This window comes from Capricornis sumatraensis, chromosome 7, assembly GCF_032405125.1.
Source record: "Capricornis sumatraensis isolate serow.1 chromosome 7, serow.2, whole genome shotgun sequence".
Taxonomy (NCBI): Eukaryota; Metazoa; Chordata; class Mammalia; order Artiodactyla; family Bovidae; genus Capricornis; species Capricornis sumatraensis.
The window spans coordinates 104,986,041-105,002,693 of record NC_091075.1 but is presented as its reverse complement, the minus strand read 5'-3'; the positions used below and the strand labels follow the sequence as shown (position 1 = coordinate 105,002,693).

Sequence of the window (16,653 nt, the reverse complement as noted above, 5' to 3'; positions counted from 1 at the left end):
TTGCCTCACCTCCCAGCACAGAGCCTGAGATAGAGTAGGGTGGAGGGGTTGTGTATTGATGAAAACGTGAGAAGAGGACCCAGGGCAGCCTTGCAGCCTGCAGTGGGGTGGACCTGCTGTGTATAAGCAGTTGTTCTCTGTGGCCAGGCATCGGGTGATCACTTTACATCCCCAACAGCTTAACATCGAAATCACCCTAAGGGCAGACCTACATATCCCCATTGCACAGATCAGAAGCCTGAGGCTCTGAGTTAGGCTGCAGGAGTTGTATGTCACCCTGCTCCAGGCTTAAGCAATTTGCCCATGAATCAGGATGAAGTGGAATTGTAGTGAGTGGCTGAGTTGAGCTTGATACACTGCACCCTGGGAATCACCCATGTCGACCAGGGTAGAAGCGAACAGGATTGTTCGTAATGATTACATCCATGTGTCCACACAAGAGATAAAGAGCTCCTGCTTTGTCCCAGGTGCTGATACAGTAGAGAACAGAATGAAGCCTCATGACGCCTGTCTAGTGAGTGAGGAGGATGTTACCGAAACACACAGATTAAGATAGAGTTATATTTATCAGTAAATGCTATGGAGGAGTGGGTGGGAGGTCCATGGAAGATCTCTCGTAGAGGGAAAAGACGTACAGGGGAACTAACAACCTGCCCATCAGAAAGTGGAGGAAGATGCTTCCCAGTGGAGGCAACAGCACCTGCAAAGAGCCTGAGGTCGCAAAGGGCTCGACCTTGTAGGGAGGATTTGGTCATGCTGAGGTGGTGCTGGGAGGAAGTGTGAATCCTTGCAGGTGGAGGGGACACAAGAGGCCAGGAAAGAGCAGAGGAAAGGGGTTGTGGGGATGGTGGGCAGTGGGCCTTCCAGTAGCTTCTGGAATGGAGCAGAAGAGGGTGTGGGAGGTGAGGCCAGAGGGGCAGGTGAGACAAGTCCTAAGGGTTTGAGATGCAAGCTGAGGGCCAACCGCTTGGAGGGCAGACACTGGGAGCGATGGAGGGTTGGAAGCAAGAGGATGCTGGGTCCAAGCTGCTGAGGGGACCTTCCTGGTACACGTGCAGCCCCAGGCAATCTGCCCATCAAGGCAAGCCTGAGCCCAGAGGCCAGTCCACTCGCCCTAGAGGACAGAGAGCACTGATTTGTTCTTAGAAAGAACAAATGGAAATGGTGCCGACATGTCCATCCTACAAGCTCCCACGCACCATAACGTGGGGTTGGGCTGTCCTTTCGCTAGATCTCCCAGAACAAGTCACGCTTCACACTCTCGTGTGCAGCTATGACCTGGATCAAAAAGAGGTCAGAGGCCACACGCCCACATGTGACGATGGGAACAAGTTGGCATTGCTGCGGGGAAAGCTGGCAGCACCCTGCGTTCTCCTCACGGTGCCTGGATCCAATGTGGCGCATCTCATGGGACCGGCCAAAACATGTGGCACTGGCCCTTTTGCTTGACAACAATTTGCTGTTGGTCACAGAACCCAACACCTCAAATAGCCCCTTCAGGCTGGACATGCAGAACCTATCCTAGAAAAGCTGCTCCTGTGCCGTAGCCTGTCCCTGTAGCGACGTGCCAACCCCCGAGGGAAGGACAGTGAGCCCTTGAGGCTGTCACAGAAACGTCGCCCGCCGCCACTCTGCCCGGGGTCTTGCAGCCTTCAGAACTGTGAGAAAATACATGTCTGCTGTTTAAGCCCCTCCGTGTTACCTGTTGTGACAGCTGAAGTAGAATAAATGCCAGCCAGAGAGGACTTAGCAGCAGGAGGCAGGCTGACAGGCTGCAGAGATGCTCTGAAGCTGGTCAGTGTTGGTCCACATGCGTGAAGAAGAGATGCCAGCTCTACATGGCGGACGGAGGGGGAAGGGATTAAAGAGGCAGAGATGTAGGAAGGGGCTGCAGTGAAGGCGGTAGGTGAGCTCCGTGTTTCTCCAGGAGGCCCAGAGGATACTCGGTTTACAAAGCACAGGCATCACCAAGCTCAGAGTTGGGGCTGCCCCTGTAGGCTGGGGAAGATGAGAGCTATGCCATTATAGAAGGGGCTCCCTGGTGGCACTGGAAGTAATATGAGGAGGAAAGGAGAGGCCAGGTACCTGCATGTGGCAGGCAAGTTAATGCTGGCTGTGGGGAGGATGCCATCATTTCCAGCCCAGGTGCTCACTGGAAGTGAGAGGCATGGATGGGTGGTAGGTGGGGGTATGAGTATCAGATCCAACCTTGAGAGAGCTGCAGCAAGAACAGCTAATGCACAGGCCTGGAGGAAAGGACAAGAACACACACGTGTGTGACACGTGTGGTCACGTGGGGCTGGAGCAGCGGGGCTGGCCTGCCTCTCCCTCTCGAAGGGCTCTCAGGGCTTCGCCATGTCTCCTTCCCACGTGGCCTGGTTTGGGCTTCCTCACAGCATGGCGGCCCCACCTCCACACGTGAATGCCCCGGGGACCAAGGCAAAGTCTGCCTTGCCATTTCTGACAGCCTCCAAGTCACACAGGGCACCTTATCCACATTCTGTTGGTTGCTAGTGAGTCACGTGCCCGCCAGCAACAAAGGGAGAAGAAACTAGACCCTGTTCTCAACAGGAGGAAAGTCAAGGTCAAATCATGTCAGATGTGGGCCAAGGAAGGGAGATGGGACAGAGAGGATGAAGACTTGCTTGGAGACCATATTCTCCAGTTGTATTTGATGAATGGGTGGGCAAGTTGGCCAGAAGGGAGAATGAGTCTCAGCTCTGGTCATGATAGAAAATGCCAAGAAGACATTTGGATCTCAGGCAGAAGAGCCCACCCCATGGATCCCCTGCTCCTCGGTCAAGGGGCACAGAGACAATGCCAGGCAGCACTCAGCTGCACCACGTGACCAGCCTTCCCCCAGCAAGGAGACCCTGAGGTTGTTATCTCTCTTGTGCATTTTGTCCCTGATCCCCGGCTCCTCTATGGCCATCCCATTTTACAGATGGGAGGCTGAGGCCCAGAGAGATCAGGCATCTCGTCAAGGTCACTATCGATTACCCAGATCCTGTTTAGAAAGTTTCAGGTAGTCTTGCTCCTCTACTAGCTATGTGATCTCGGGTAAGTCAGGTACTATTTGTGAAAGCCTGTTTTCCTCCTTAAAATGGAGATTACACTCCTTACGGAGAAGGGAATGGCAACCCACTCCAGTATTCTTGCCTGGAGAATCCCATGGACAGAGGAGCCTGGCGGGCTACAGTCCACAAGGTCGCAAAGAGTCAGACACAACTGAGTGACTAACACTATACTATACAGGTGGAGATATACTGCAATCCTTATTGCAAGGCCCCGATTGGGGGTTCCATGTGACAGAGAGTTTATCAAGGCAGGCTTCCAGGTGGTGGCACTCCCCGGATGGAGTGTTGAGTTTTTAGGGCAGCTTCTGAGTCAATCAGCCAGTCAGAGGGCTGCAAGTAGAGATGGGCAGGGAAGCCCAGCAGGAAAAGCTTGGAGAGGCACAAAGGAGGGGCACGGGCATTGGAGTGAGGAGTAGCATTCCTGGCAGGAGTGAAGTCTGGAAGGCTTCCCTGGGGAGGTGGCATTCAGTATTTGGCCTGAAAGTGAACAGAGTTTGCCAGGAAACTGCAGATGGGAGTGGACGTCAGAAGGGCAATGAGCAAGTGTCTCCAGCCTGTACTGCTCAGGTGACGGCATCTATGTGGGAGTCTCTCCTCTTTTTCTTCCTCCGTCCTCCCCTGAGGGGTGGTAGCCCAATCAGCTCCAAAGAAGCCGGGCCCTGTAGGCAGAGTAAAGTCCTCCACTCCTGCCTGCAGGCCAGTGGGATGGAGTCACCCAGCTGGCTGCCCGTGTTCATGCAACAGGTGCTGCTGAGGCCCCAGGAGGCCCTGGTCCCATCACAAATCAGGGTCTTCGTGGTGCCCCACTACCACGTGGACATAGGCTGGCTCCACACCTCCAGCTGGGTGTCCTCAGTGATCCCTGCTCATCTCTTGGAGCTGCAGTTCCTTTTTTTTCCCCCACTGGAATCCAGTGTGGGTTTGTGCCCTGGGTCTGCACCACTGGGAGAGTCAGCCTGGGCTCTGGTTATGCCTCGGTTATGGACAGTCTGTGAGGCAGAGCTTGGGCCGGTCGCTTCCTGTCTCTGTGATTTAGTTTCCTGGCCTGTACTGGGGAAAATTACAGGCAGCAGAGGTCAGATGAAGTGTGCACCGGCCTGAGGAAGGGCATGGTCACAGGCCCAGTCTGGGGACCCACTCTGCACCCTGAGGTTCACTTCTGTAGGGAGCAGGGGCCTAGGGGCATTTGCACTGTCTGTTTCCTCTGCCCCGAAGTCTTTCATCCAGATGCCTGAGGGGTTCAGTCCCGCTCTCTCTCCTGGTTGTTCCTGAAAAGGGCTTTCATCGTGAGGCCTTCCTGGCACCCCTGCCCGCTCTCCTGTATGTGCTGTGCTCAGTCACTTTAGTCGGGTCTGACTCTTTGTGATCCTGGGTCTGACCCTTTGTGATCCTGGGTCTGACTGTTTGTGATCCTGTGGACTGTAGCCTGCTGGGCTCCTCTGTCCATGGGATTCTCCAGGCAAGAATACTGGGGTGAATTGCCATTTTCTTCTCCAGGGGATCTTCCCGACCCAGGGACCCTGCATCTCCTGCATTGCAGACAGATTCTTTACTGCTGGGCCACTGGAAAGCCCTTACTCCCCTGTATATGATCCCCCTACTCCCTTCCTTACATGTTACTTACCAGCTTGTGAATCTCTGGTTTCCAAACTAGAACATCAGCTGCCTGGGTAGGGGCTTCATCCACTGTGTCTATGAACATATTCTCAACCCACCTGATGAATGGAGGAGAGGCTCCATGAGTAGAGGGTGAATGAATGAATGATGCCAGGAAGGAGAAGAGGGAAAGACTCTGATTTCTTTAGGTTTCCGGGCAGGTGACTTTAAATTGTTAGACATGCCTCCTTGAGCTGTCTTCTGGAAGAAGGAAGGAAATAAAACACACAACCCCGCTCTGTGATGATGGATATAATTCATTACATGAGATGTTAACAAGTGAGGAGCTCATTTTAAAGAGACAGGGGCAGCAAGAGCCTTGAGGCTGAGTGTTAAGTCTGGTCCTGGGCCCACTGGGTAGCGTCTGTGGGGGGCCACCCTCCTGTGTGTGCAGCTGCTGACCTGTCACCCCCAGTTTACAGAAGGGGAAACTGAGGCCCAGGGAGGATCAGGGCTGCTCAAGGTCACCAGAAATAGCCACCATGCCTGTTGACTCCCTGCCCAGTGCTCTTTGCATTCCTTTACCAGCATCTCCGGGCTCCGTGGTGAGCCAGGATGACCCGGATGTGAAGCAGCTGTGGCTCCATCCTGGGGGCTCCCTGCCTGGGGGGAGGCAGGTAGATCCACAGGGGGTCAGCTCCTCTCAGCTCCATCTCCCAGCACCCGCACCCCCATCATTCCAGCCCAAGGAAGCCCCTCTGAGTCCCTGGACCTCTGCCCTGGGGCCCCTGGGTTTGACTGGTGTGTCCCCCCATGGCAGCCTCGGGGCCACCCAGCATGTCCCTCTGGGAGGCTGCCCCTGTGCCTGGGCCTGGCCGGCGTGTCCCTCTGGGAGGCTGCCCCTGACCCTGGGCCTGGCCGGCGTGTCCCTCTGTCACATACAGTGCCATGATCTGTTTCACAGGCATCTCCCCAGGGGAGCACCTTCCTTCCCATCAAGGAGTGTCTGCCCATGACCTTCCCCCTGTGCACCGTTTATCATGCATCTGGCACAGAGTGGGTACAGAGTGGGCACAGAGGCTCCCTTGTTGGGACAGCAGTGAGAGCAGAGGGCAGGTCCAGGGCAGATGGTGTGAGTGCCAGGGCTCCCCCGACCCTGTGGGTCCCTGGATTTTACTCCTTGGCCTCCGGGATTCCCGATGGAGCTGGTGTGATGGTGTCCCCCTTCCCCGCCCCCCGGTCTAGGAGAGCATGCAGGCTTATGTCACCAAAGTCCACACCTCGGTGGTGGAGGAGCTGACCCGTAATAAGCAGCACAGGTTCATCATCGTGGACCAGGAGTTCTCCCGGCTGTGGTGGGATGGCGTCACATCAGCCAAGCAGAAACTCCAGGTAACGCTGCCCTCCAGGGTGGTCCTCGCTGGGGAGCTGAGAGAGGAGTGGCCTGGGGGTCCCAGTGATGACCCTTCAGGAAGCTCCTGGGGCAGTGCTCTCTGTGGCCAGAGCTTTGCTGTGTAAACCAGGAGGCCCTAAACTCTCTGGGGCTGCTCTCAGAGTTTAGGTGAGAGTTGTGGTCAGCCCCATGCCCGGGAGATAGGTTTGTGTTTAATCCCGCCTTTCTGGCTACTCATTGCAGCTGTGGCAACCCCGCTGGCACTCAGCTGGTGTGAATGGGGTCACCTCTGACACTGGGCACTCCAGGGGGGCCCTATGTCCACACTCTCGTCCTTCATTTACACATCTGTATGGCCCCCGTGGGGACGGGAGCTAGTGACCCAGCCAGGGGTGCCCCAGTCCCTGTGGTTTCAGGGCTGGCTGCGGATTGTCTTCACTCATCATGGGGAGTGAGAGGCCCTGCTCCACGGAGGGCAGCCTGGGACCAGGGCCTGCTCCCCTCCTCCCTGGGTGATCACAGGTGGCCAGTGGCCTCTGTCAGCCGCATCTACAGTGGGAGTGACCTCCCTCCTCAGAGAGGCTGTACTTGGAGTAACCACATGATGGAAGCACCTGGGATGCCTCTCTGGATCTTGGCCCCTCCAGGCTTCCCTTTCCCTCAGAACAGTCCCTGGTGGTGAGACTCAGAGGCCCAGCGACCTGGTCAGGGTAGCAAAACTCAGATGGTGAAGCAGGGTGTCCACAAGTTCCTCCCAGAGGGGATGGGAACCTGTAACCTTAGAGCTTAGAGGACCAGCCTCCCGTTTGATGGGCTCTGTGGCATTCCAGGTGCTGGCCTACGACTTTCTATACATTATTTCATTGACTCCTTCCAACAGCCTCACTGTACAGAGAAGGTTCAGGTTCAGAGAGGGCAGGTAACTGGCTGCCCACCAGCCAGGTGGGATTCTGGGTCAGATATCCTGACTCAAAGCATAACTCTCCAAGGTCTTCAGTAGAAAGTCCCCATTTCTTTACACGGATGCCCCCAAACACAACTATATGTCTCCTCCCCCAGAGAGAGGTGTGGCCTGGCTGCTGATGCTGCTAAGTCACTTCAGTTGTGTCCGACTCTGTGCGACCCCAGAGATGGCAGCCCACCAGGCTCCCCCGTCTCTGGGATTCTCCAGGCAAGAACACTGGAGTGGGTTGCCATTTCCTCCTCCAATGCATGAAAGTGAGAAGTGAAAGTGAAGTCGCTTAGTCGTGTCCAACTCTTGGTGACCCCATGGACTGCAGTCTACCAGGCTCCTCTGTCCATGGGATTTGCCAGGCTAAGGTAACTCCAAGGCACAGCCCATAAAGAGAGAGTTCTTCTCTGCTTTATTTTGGCTGAATCCTCAGTACCTGGACGATGCCCAGAATGTAGTCAGTGTTTTTTGAAACAGTACATGTAGGTGTCATTCAGTATATTTTCAGTGAATGAGCTTCAAATACTGTACCTTCAGAAATCAAATCAAACTACAGTCTGTCCAGTGCATGGCACCTTACTGCCGTAGCCTTTGCCCTTATATGTCCAGGGACATCCCCAGCGGTCAGCTCCTCTCAGCTTCATCTCCCATCTTCCATCCTCCCCTTCTTTCATGTATATTAAAATTTGTCATCTACATGTGACAAACCCAATTTGAAGGACAGTCTACAAATAACTACCCTGAAATCTTTGAAATTATCAGTCACATGGAGGAAAAAGAAAGGCTCGTGAAGTGTCGTGATTTATTAAAGGACAATAAAGAGAAATGACATAAAACCAATTCACGATCCTAGATTGAATCTTGCACCAGAGGAAGGACATTAGTGGAGAAAGTGGCAAAGTTTGTGACTAAAGTTCCTTAATTCCATAGTAGCGTTTTTAACATTAAATTTCTTGATTTTGATAAGTATACAAAAGTTACAATAATCTTGTTCTTGCCAAACTTATACTGAAGTATTCTAAAGGCTAACTTGTGCTTTCAAATGGTTTTGAAGAAACAAAATATGTGTGTAAGGATACGGGAGAGTATTCAAGGAAACAGGCAAAAATAATGATGAGATAATCTGGGGGAAGTACTTATGGGAGCTCTTGATACAATTCTAGTAAGTGTTCTTTAAGTTTGAAATTATTCCAAAAGCAAAATTTCAAAATATATACTTATATATTATATATGTGTTTGATGAAGCTGCAGTCATGGACCAGGTGCTGGTCTAGGTACTGGACACAGTGCTGACCAGGACAGACAGGGCCCTGCTTTTGCAGAATAAATGAGGTAAGGAGTTAGGAGGAAGGACCATGAGACTCTGTAGGCATGTCCCCAACAAACACAACCAGGATCAGCTTGGGGGCTGTAACCTGGCTATTTCTCTCTGCCTCCAATGCCAAGGTCCATGAGATTGTGGCCCAAAGACTCCTGGAGTTTGTCCTTGGAGGCCAGGTCATGCATGATGAGGTCGTGACCCACGTCGATGACCAGATCTTCCAGCTCACAGGTTTGATTACCCGTTCCCAGCCCCAGGGTCCCTTGGGTCTCCTGTTAGGCTGGGACTGGGTATCTGAGCCCTGGTCTGGCCTCCATGTTCACCTCTCAGCAGGAGACTGTGATCTGCAAAAACTGATTGGCTGATGCCACACCCTTCCCTGTGCCCTTGAGTGCAGCGCTTGAGTGTGGATTTTAGACCAGATGGGCTGGCTATATCCTGGCTCTCAACCCTCTGAACAGGGGGCAAGTGATGTAACCCCATTAAGTCTCAACTTCCTCCTCTATAAAAAGGTTTGATAATGAGGTACCTCAAAGCATTGTTATTGAGATTAAATTGGGATAATTCAAATAGAGCACATTGAATGTAGTGTGTGGATCTCCAGTGAATGGTCAGTAAAGGTTAGATCCCATCTTTGTTATCACCCCACCCACCACATACTCCACCATTATTCACATCATTACCATCATCGTCACCATCTGCATCACCTCCAACACCCCCACCACCTCCAATAACAGCACATACTCTACCATCACCACCACCATAATTACTAACACCACCACTATCTTGATCATTACAGCTACACCACCACCACCACCACCACAATTACTAACACCACCACCACCTCGATCATTAAATTGACATCGTCACCACCACCACAATCACTAACACCATGACCACCTCGATCATTACATCTACACCACCACCATCACCACCATAATCACTGACACCACCACCTCAGTCGTTACATATACACCACCACCACCACCACCATAATCACTACCACCACCACCACCTCGATCATTACATCTACACCACCACCACCACCACCATTATTACTAATACCACCACCACCTCGATCATTACCTCCAACACCCCCACCACCTCCAATAACAGCACATACTCTACCGTCACCACCACCATAATTACTAACACCACCACTATCTTGATCATTACATCTACACCACCACCACCACCACCATTATTACTAATACCACCACCACCTCGATCATTACCTCCAACACCCCCACCACCTCCAATAACAGCACATACTCTACCATCACCACCACCATAATTACTAACACCACCACTATCTTGATCATTACATCTACACCACCACCACCACCACCACATTACTAACACAACCATCTCGATCATTAAATTGACATCGTCACCACCACCACAATCACTAACACCATGACCACCTCGATCATTACATCTACACCACCACCATCACCACCATAATCACTGACACCACCACCTCAGTCGTTACATATACACCAGCACCACCACCACCACAATTACTAACAGCACGACCACCTCAATCATTACATCTACACCACCACCACCACCACCATAATCACTACCACCACCACCACCTCGATCATCACCTCCAACACCCCCACCACCTCCAATAACAGCACATACTCTACCATCACCACCACCATAATTACTAACACCACCACTATCTTGATCATTACAGCTACACCACCACCACCACCACCACAATTACTAACACAACCATCTCGATCATTAAATTGACATCGTCACCACCACCACAATCACTAACACCATGACCACCTCGATCATTACATCTACACCACCACCACCACCACCATAATCACTACCACCACCTCAGTTGTTACATCTACACCACCACCACCACCACCATAATCACTACCACCACCACCACCTCGATCATTACATCTACACCACCACCACCACCACCATTATTACTAATAGCACCACCACCTCGATCATCACCTCCAACACCCCCACCACCTCCAATAACAGCACATACTCTACCATCACCACCACCATAATTACTAACACCACCACTATCTTGATCATTACAGCTACACCACCACCACCACCACAATTACTAACACAACCATCTCGATCATTACATATACACCATCACCACCACCACCACCATTACTAACACCACCACCACCGTAATCACAACCACCACTGCCACCTCGATCATTATATCTATGCCACCACCACCACCACAATTACTAACACAACCATCTCGATCATTAAATCGACACCATCACCACCACCACCATAATTACTAACACCACCAACCACCTCTATCATCACATCTACACCACCACCACCACCACAATTACTAACATCACCACCTCAGTCGTTACATATACACCATCACCACCACCACCACCATTACTAACACCACCACCACCGTAATCACTACCACCACTGCCACCTCGATCATTATATCTACGCCACCACCACCACCACTAACACCACCACCTCAGTTGTTACATATACACCATCACCACCACCATAATTACTAACACCACCACCTCGATCATTACATCTACACCACCACCACCACCACCACCATTACTAACACCACCACCACAATTACCACCACCACTGCCACCTCGATCATTATATCTACACCGCCACCACCACCATTACTAACACCACCTCAGTCGTTACATATACACCATCACCACCACCATAATTACTAACACCACCACCTCGATCATCACATCTACACCATCACCACCACCACCACTATTGCTAACACCACCACCGCAATCATTACGTCCACCATCAACCACCACATCTCCATCGGCAGCAGCAGCAGCTCTGGCACCGTCATCAGGGCCCACACCACCTTGAGGACCACCAGCAGCACCACTGGCATCACACCCACATCAGCTCAAACACCGCAGCCACGCCACACGCCGCCACTACTCCATCGCCACCACCACCGTCTCATCAGACACCGCCTGTACAGCTACCTAGACCCCATTGCTCATGAAGACCTCTAGTACCACCAGTTTCTGCATCATCTTCACCCCCAACAAAACCTCCACCACCATCATCACCAGCTCCACTAGCATTGTCACAACTGCCACTACAAACAGAAGGGCCACCTGCACCAGCACATCACCTCCCCATCCCAACGGCCTCTGACGCCATGACCACCAGTGCCACAAACAACAAAAACATCTCCAATGCCAACTCTACCACCACCACCAAAACCACCACCGCTGATGCTAACACCATCATGAGCAGTTCAAAAACTCCATCACCACCTCTACCATCCTCACCCCCAGCACCACCTCCATCATCATCATCTCGGCCATGGCCGTTACTACCGCAGCCACTGCCTCACCCACCATCACCTCCACCACCATCATCACCTCCATCCCCTCTATCACCACTATTCTCCATCCCCCTGCACAGTTTGCACCGAACACCCATTTCTAGCTATGTAACAAATGTTTCTTCACAAGAAATAGCTTCACCCACCCCTAAAGGCAGGGTGACATTACTTTGTCAACAAAGGTCCGTCTAGTCAAGGCTATGGTTTTTCCAGTAGTCATGTATGGATGTGAGAGCTGGACTATAAAGAAAGCTGAGCGCAGAAGAATTTGATGCTTTTGAACTGTGGTGTTGGAGAAGACTCTTGAGAGTCCCTTGGTCTGCTAAAGGGGACCAGTCCATGCTAAAGGAAACCAGTCCCGGGTGTTCATTGGAAGGACTGATGTTGAAGCTGAAACTCCAATATTTTGGCCACCTGATGCAAAGAGCTGACTCATTTGAAAAGACCCTGATGTTGGGAAAGATTGAAGGCAGGAGGAGAAGGGGACAACAGAGGATGAGATGGTTAGATGGTATCACTGACTCAATGGACATGAGTTTGGGTAAACTCTGGGAGTTGGTGATGGTCAGGGAGGCCTGGTGTGCTGTGGTTCATGGAGTTGCAAAGAGTCGGACACGACTGAACTGAAAGGCAGGGTGCTAAGGGAGCATTATCGTTCTAAGTTTCATTTTGTGGAACAGACACATAGGCTGAGGCCAAGGGAAGGTCAAAGAGGCAGTGGATGAGCCAGAATTGACTACAGCTCTAGCCCATTTTCACCCCGCTAAGAGTGATCCCAGTTATACCAAGTGTCGAACATCAAGACGGCACTGGATTTTTTTCTGAGAATTTTCTTTACAGTGTCTCTCCTTTCACCCTTTTAATCTGTGGTTCCTTCCTTCTGAGTTTCTACTGGTTTATTTCTAGGTGTAAAGAGGAATGTGATGGGAATGTTTAAGTTTTGTTAAATAAACTCCTAGTCTGCAAAGTGCAGTCACAGACCTCACCTCCTGGCCTCCACCTCATCCTTCTGCCTCCTGCTGCTCTTAAGCTGCTCCTACAACAGGGTCTCCTGTGCTTTCAATCACAAGCTTTCCTGTTGTCTCCACCCGAACAGCTCATCTCAGACTCAGCTGAGGGGTCTCATGGTCCAGGAACCTCCGTTAAACCCACAGGACCTTATCATCTCCCCTCTCCACCTGGAAGCTACAGGTTGTCTGTGGCAGTGACTGGTGTCTGATCCTTCTCTGGGTCCCCAGAGCTCAGCCCAGAATCTGGTCAGACAAGTGCTGCTGAGCTTGGAAAGAGGGGATAGGTGCGGACCCCTTCCCCTCCTTGGGGGTGGCCACGGCGGGGACAGCCCTCACCTCTGGTCTCAGCCCACCATGCACACTGTCCTGAATGGCCCAGAGATGACCCTACAGGCCTGGCCTAGACCATGGCAGCCAGAATCCCAGCACACTTGTGTTCCCATCACCCTGGGGTAGGAAAGGACATGGACCTCCGGACACTGGTTCCTCCCCAGGGGATTTCATGGGGCTCCATTTCCAAGACCAGCCAAGCTCCCCGGAGGATGGACATTGATTTTCCTCTCCCAGTAAACTTCATGTTCTAAGTACAAGACATACACTTGGTCCCTTCAGTCCTTGAGGCAGTCCTGGATATGGGGAGTCTTATAAGACTCCACTAGTAGGCATAAAGGTCGAGGCTCAAATGCTACTAAAACTTACCCGAGTCACACTGCCACCAGGTGAGAGTCATGGATCCGATCTGAGCCCGGCCCGGTCAGTGAGGGGCTTCTTAGCCCCTCTCCCTGGAGGCTGGACCAAGTGCTTTTCCATCTCTTCTCTCTGATGGCCTCAGAACTGCCTGGCTCAATATCAGCTCAGTTCAGTTCAGTTCAGTTGCTTAGTCGTGTCCAACTCTTCACAATCCCGTGGACTGCAGCACGCCAGGCCTCCCTGTCCATCACCAACTCCTGGAGCTTGCTCAAACCCAAGTCCATCAAATCGGTAATGCTGATGTGGCTCAATATAGCAGCTTGTAAATCAGAATTGAGTAAGTGAGTGGTTGGATGATTCTGAGATGGAGCCCTCTGTATTAGTGTCTAGAGCAGCAAGACCCTGCTTGGCCTGGTAGATGGTACTCCAGTCCCAGAGAAGGGTAGGGGGCCTTGAGGGAGTCAGGGGCTGAGGGGCCACCCTTCAGTCACTGAGGAGGCTGATCTCTTTGCAGAAGGACACGGATTTCTCTCCAAAAATTTGGGATCCGGCCACAGATCTCCTGGCAGGTGGACTCACTTGGCGCCTCTGCCACGACCCCCACCCTGTTTGCCCTGGCGGGCTTCAGTGGCCACATCATCTCCCGGATTGACTATGACTTGAAAGAGGCCATGCAGAAGGACCAGGTGAGCAGTGAGCTGCATCCACTGCTGCCAACCCGCCTCTGCTTCTCCCCCTCTATTCCTTCCTGCATCTCGGAGCCCCTGCTATTCTCCCGAGCATTTGGGATGCTGGCTGCTACACGGGCCATGGGATGTCCCAGCCCCATCTTTGCCCTGCTGTGCCCTCCGGCATGAGTGGTTCTCTGCCCCCGCAGGTCTAGCTCCTGGCTGAGCTGCAGGCCCAGCTCAGATGCCTGTGGCTCTGAGTCCCCTTCCCCCTTCAGCTGGGCTGGTGCTGCCTTCTTCTTTGAGTCTCCAAAGGGACAGGCACAGACCTGCACTCAGTAAACCATGCTCGATGCAGAGAGGAGGCGGTGGGGGGTTCAGGGTACCCGGGACATAATAACTCATCTGATGGCTGGGCAGCAAGCATGAGTGAATGTAACACTCAACAACCACACAGACAGTGCCTTTGCCATCTACAAAGTGCCAGGCCTGGTGGGAGCCACTGCCCTCTGGGTTTCTTTTAATCCTCACAGCAGCCTATGATGTAGTTTCTCTATTTCCTGGGGCTGTCTGAAGAAAGTATCAGAAACTGGGAAATTCCAGCAACAGAAATGTGTTGTTAACAGGCCTGGAGGTCAGAAGGCTGAGGTCAATCCTGGACAGGGCATTGCGTCTTCTGAGAGTGTTCAGATGGGTCAGCTCTGGGCCTCTCTCTACTTCTGGGGGCCTCAGGCATCCTTAGCCTACAGACTGCTGACTTCTCCCTATCATCCTCCTTTGTTCATGTTTGGGTCCAACTCCTCCTTTTATGAGGACTCTAGTCATATGGGATCAGGGCCTACCCTTGTTACTCAGTTACTGGTATAGAGAACCAACGTTTGAGGCACTGGGGTTAAGATTTCAATTTGTATTTTCTAGGACATTATCCACACAGTTACAGATAGGAGTCGTATAATTTACTCCATTTCATAAATGGGAAAATTAGGCCAAAATGCAAGGATTCTGTGCAGGATGACTCAGGTAATGAAGCTTTGGAGAGCAGTGGTAGCATGGCCAGCAGGAGTTATCAAAGAGGATTTGGGCTCTCGGTGGGCAAGAAAAATAAACTTTACAATGACCCCACTGAGTGCCGCAGTTAACACTGCACACACTTTCCATAGCAGCTCGATTCTCCTGCAGATAAGTCTGTGAGCTGGGTGTGATTCCCAGAGATTCATGTTCAGAGACCAAATCACATAGGAGTTGGTGAACTGTGTATGAATCGGAGGGAGTACTCACAAAAACAGGATTTTATCCTTGCTTTGTAGCTCTGAGCTCTTTCTAGGCATCTGATCTTGAAAAATGAACTGCACCCTCAGTGAGAGGTGATGAGCCCCCCGTGTCTGGGGGCATTAAGCAGAGTTAGTGAGCAAATGACTGGCAGGTTCTGACAGCATGTCCTGCCCTGAGGAGGGGTGGGATGAACATGCAGGCAGGGGCCTTCTGAAGGGCAAATTCCTCCACCCCCTGTGGCTTTGGGAGGTCAGGAGGAATCTTGAGGAGGAGGCAGTGGAGGGAGACGTTGGCCATGAGCCATTGAGAGAGGAGTGGGGTGCAGGCAACCATGAGACTCAGGCGGGCTCTGGGGAGGGGAGCCCGGCAGCCCTGTTGCTCCTGAGCCCTCACTGTTCCCTCTGGGTTTGCAGGAGATGCAGTTCATGTGGAGAGGATCCAGGTCCCTGCTGGCGCAGCAGGAAATCTTCACGCACGTCCTGGATGAGAACGGCTACTGCTCGTGAGCTCTTGCCTTGGGCCAGACCCTGTTCCCTGCCCTCTCCCTGAAGCACGTCAGCCCTGACCCTCACGGCCACCCCTGAGGGGACTCACCAAGCACCCATCTTACAGAAAGAACAACTGAGGTCTAGACACCCAGTCAAGGTCTCGTGGCAGCAGCCGTGGGGCAGCAGCCGTGGGGCAGCAATACTGGGCTCAGGAGGCGGCTCCAAGGTTCCAGGTCATGGGAACAGCCCTCTTGTGGGCTGTCTGGTTGGAAGACCTGGGTTCAGTCCCCTTCTGTCCCTTTGAGCCTGTGAGGCCACAGGCAGGGGGTGAGCCCCTCTTTGAAGAGGGGATATTGTCCGCAGGATGAATGGGGCAGCTGGGAGAAGAGGGTGGGTAGGCGCTCACTACCAGTGATGTCAGCCTCCATTCTGTGCCTAGCATTGTTTCTTGGTGTTTTCCGTCAACTATTGTCTTTTAATTATCATCACAATCTTTAGTATACCTTAACCCCACTCCACTACTCTTGCCTGGAAAATCCGATGGATGGAGGAGCCTGGTGGGCTGCAGTCCATGGGGTCGTTAAGAGTCGGACACGACTAAGCGACTTCACTTTCACTTTTCACTTTCATGCATTGGAGAAGGAAATGGCAACCCACTCCAGTGTTCTTGCCTGGAGAATCCCAGGGACGGGGGAGCCTGGTGGGCTGCCATCTATGGGGTCGCACAGAGTTGGACGTGACTGAAGTGACTTAGCAGCAGCAGCAGCAGTGATCAGCAAACTGAGATTCGCAGAGATTCAGAGTGGTCATTCCTGGAGCCTGGTT

The 16,653-nt window shown here is 52.4% G+C and overlaps 1 protein-coding gene across 1 annotated transcript in view; it reads left to right on the top strand.

Annotated features, from left to right (window-relative positions):
- The first annotated feature begins 376 nt into the window (after positions 1–376).
- LOC138081875 (epididymis-specific alpha-mannosidase-like) overlaps positions 377–16,653 on the top strand; it is a 39,043-nt gene continuing 22,766 nt past the window's right edge. The window contains 8 exon segments of the mRNA XM_068974981.1: positions 377–514; positions 3,774–3,923; positions 5,922–6,065; positions 8,465–8,570; positions 13,915–13,929; positions 13,932–14,086; positions 15,754–15,842; positions 15,892–15,985. Of these exon segments, the coding sequence (XP_068831082.1) occupies positions 377–514; positions 3,774–3,923; positions 5,922–6,065; positions 8,465–8,570; positions 13,915–13,929; positions 13,932–14,086; positions 15,754–15,842; positions 15,892–15,985 (891 nt within the window).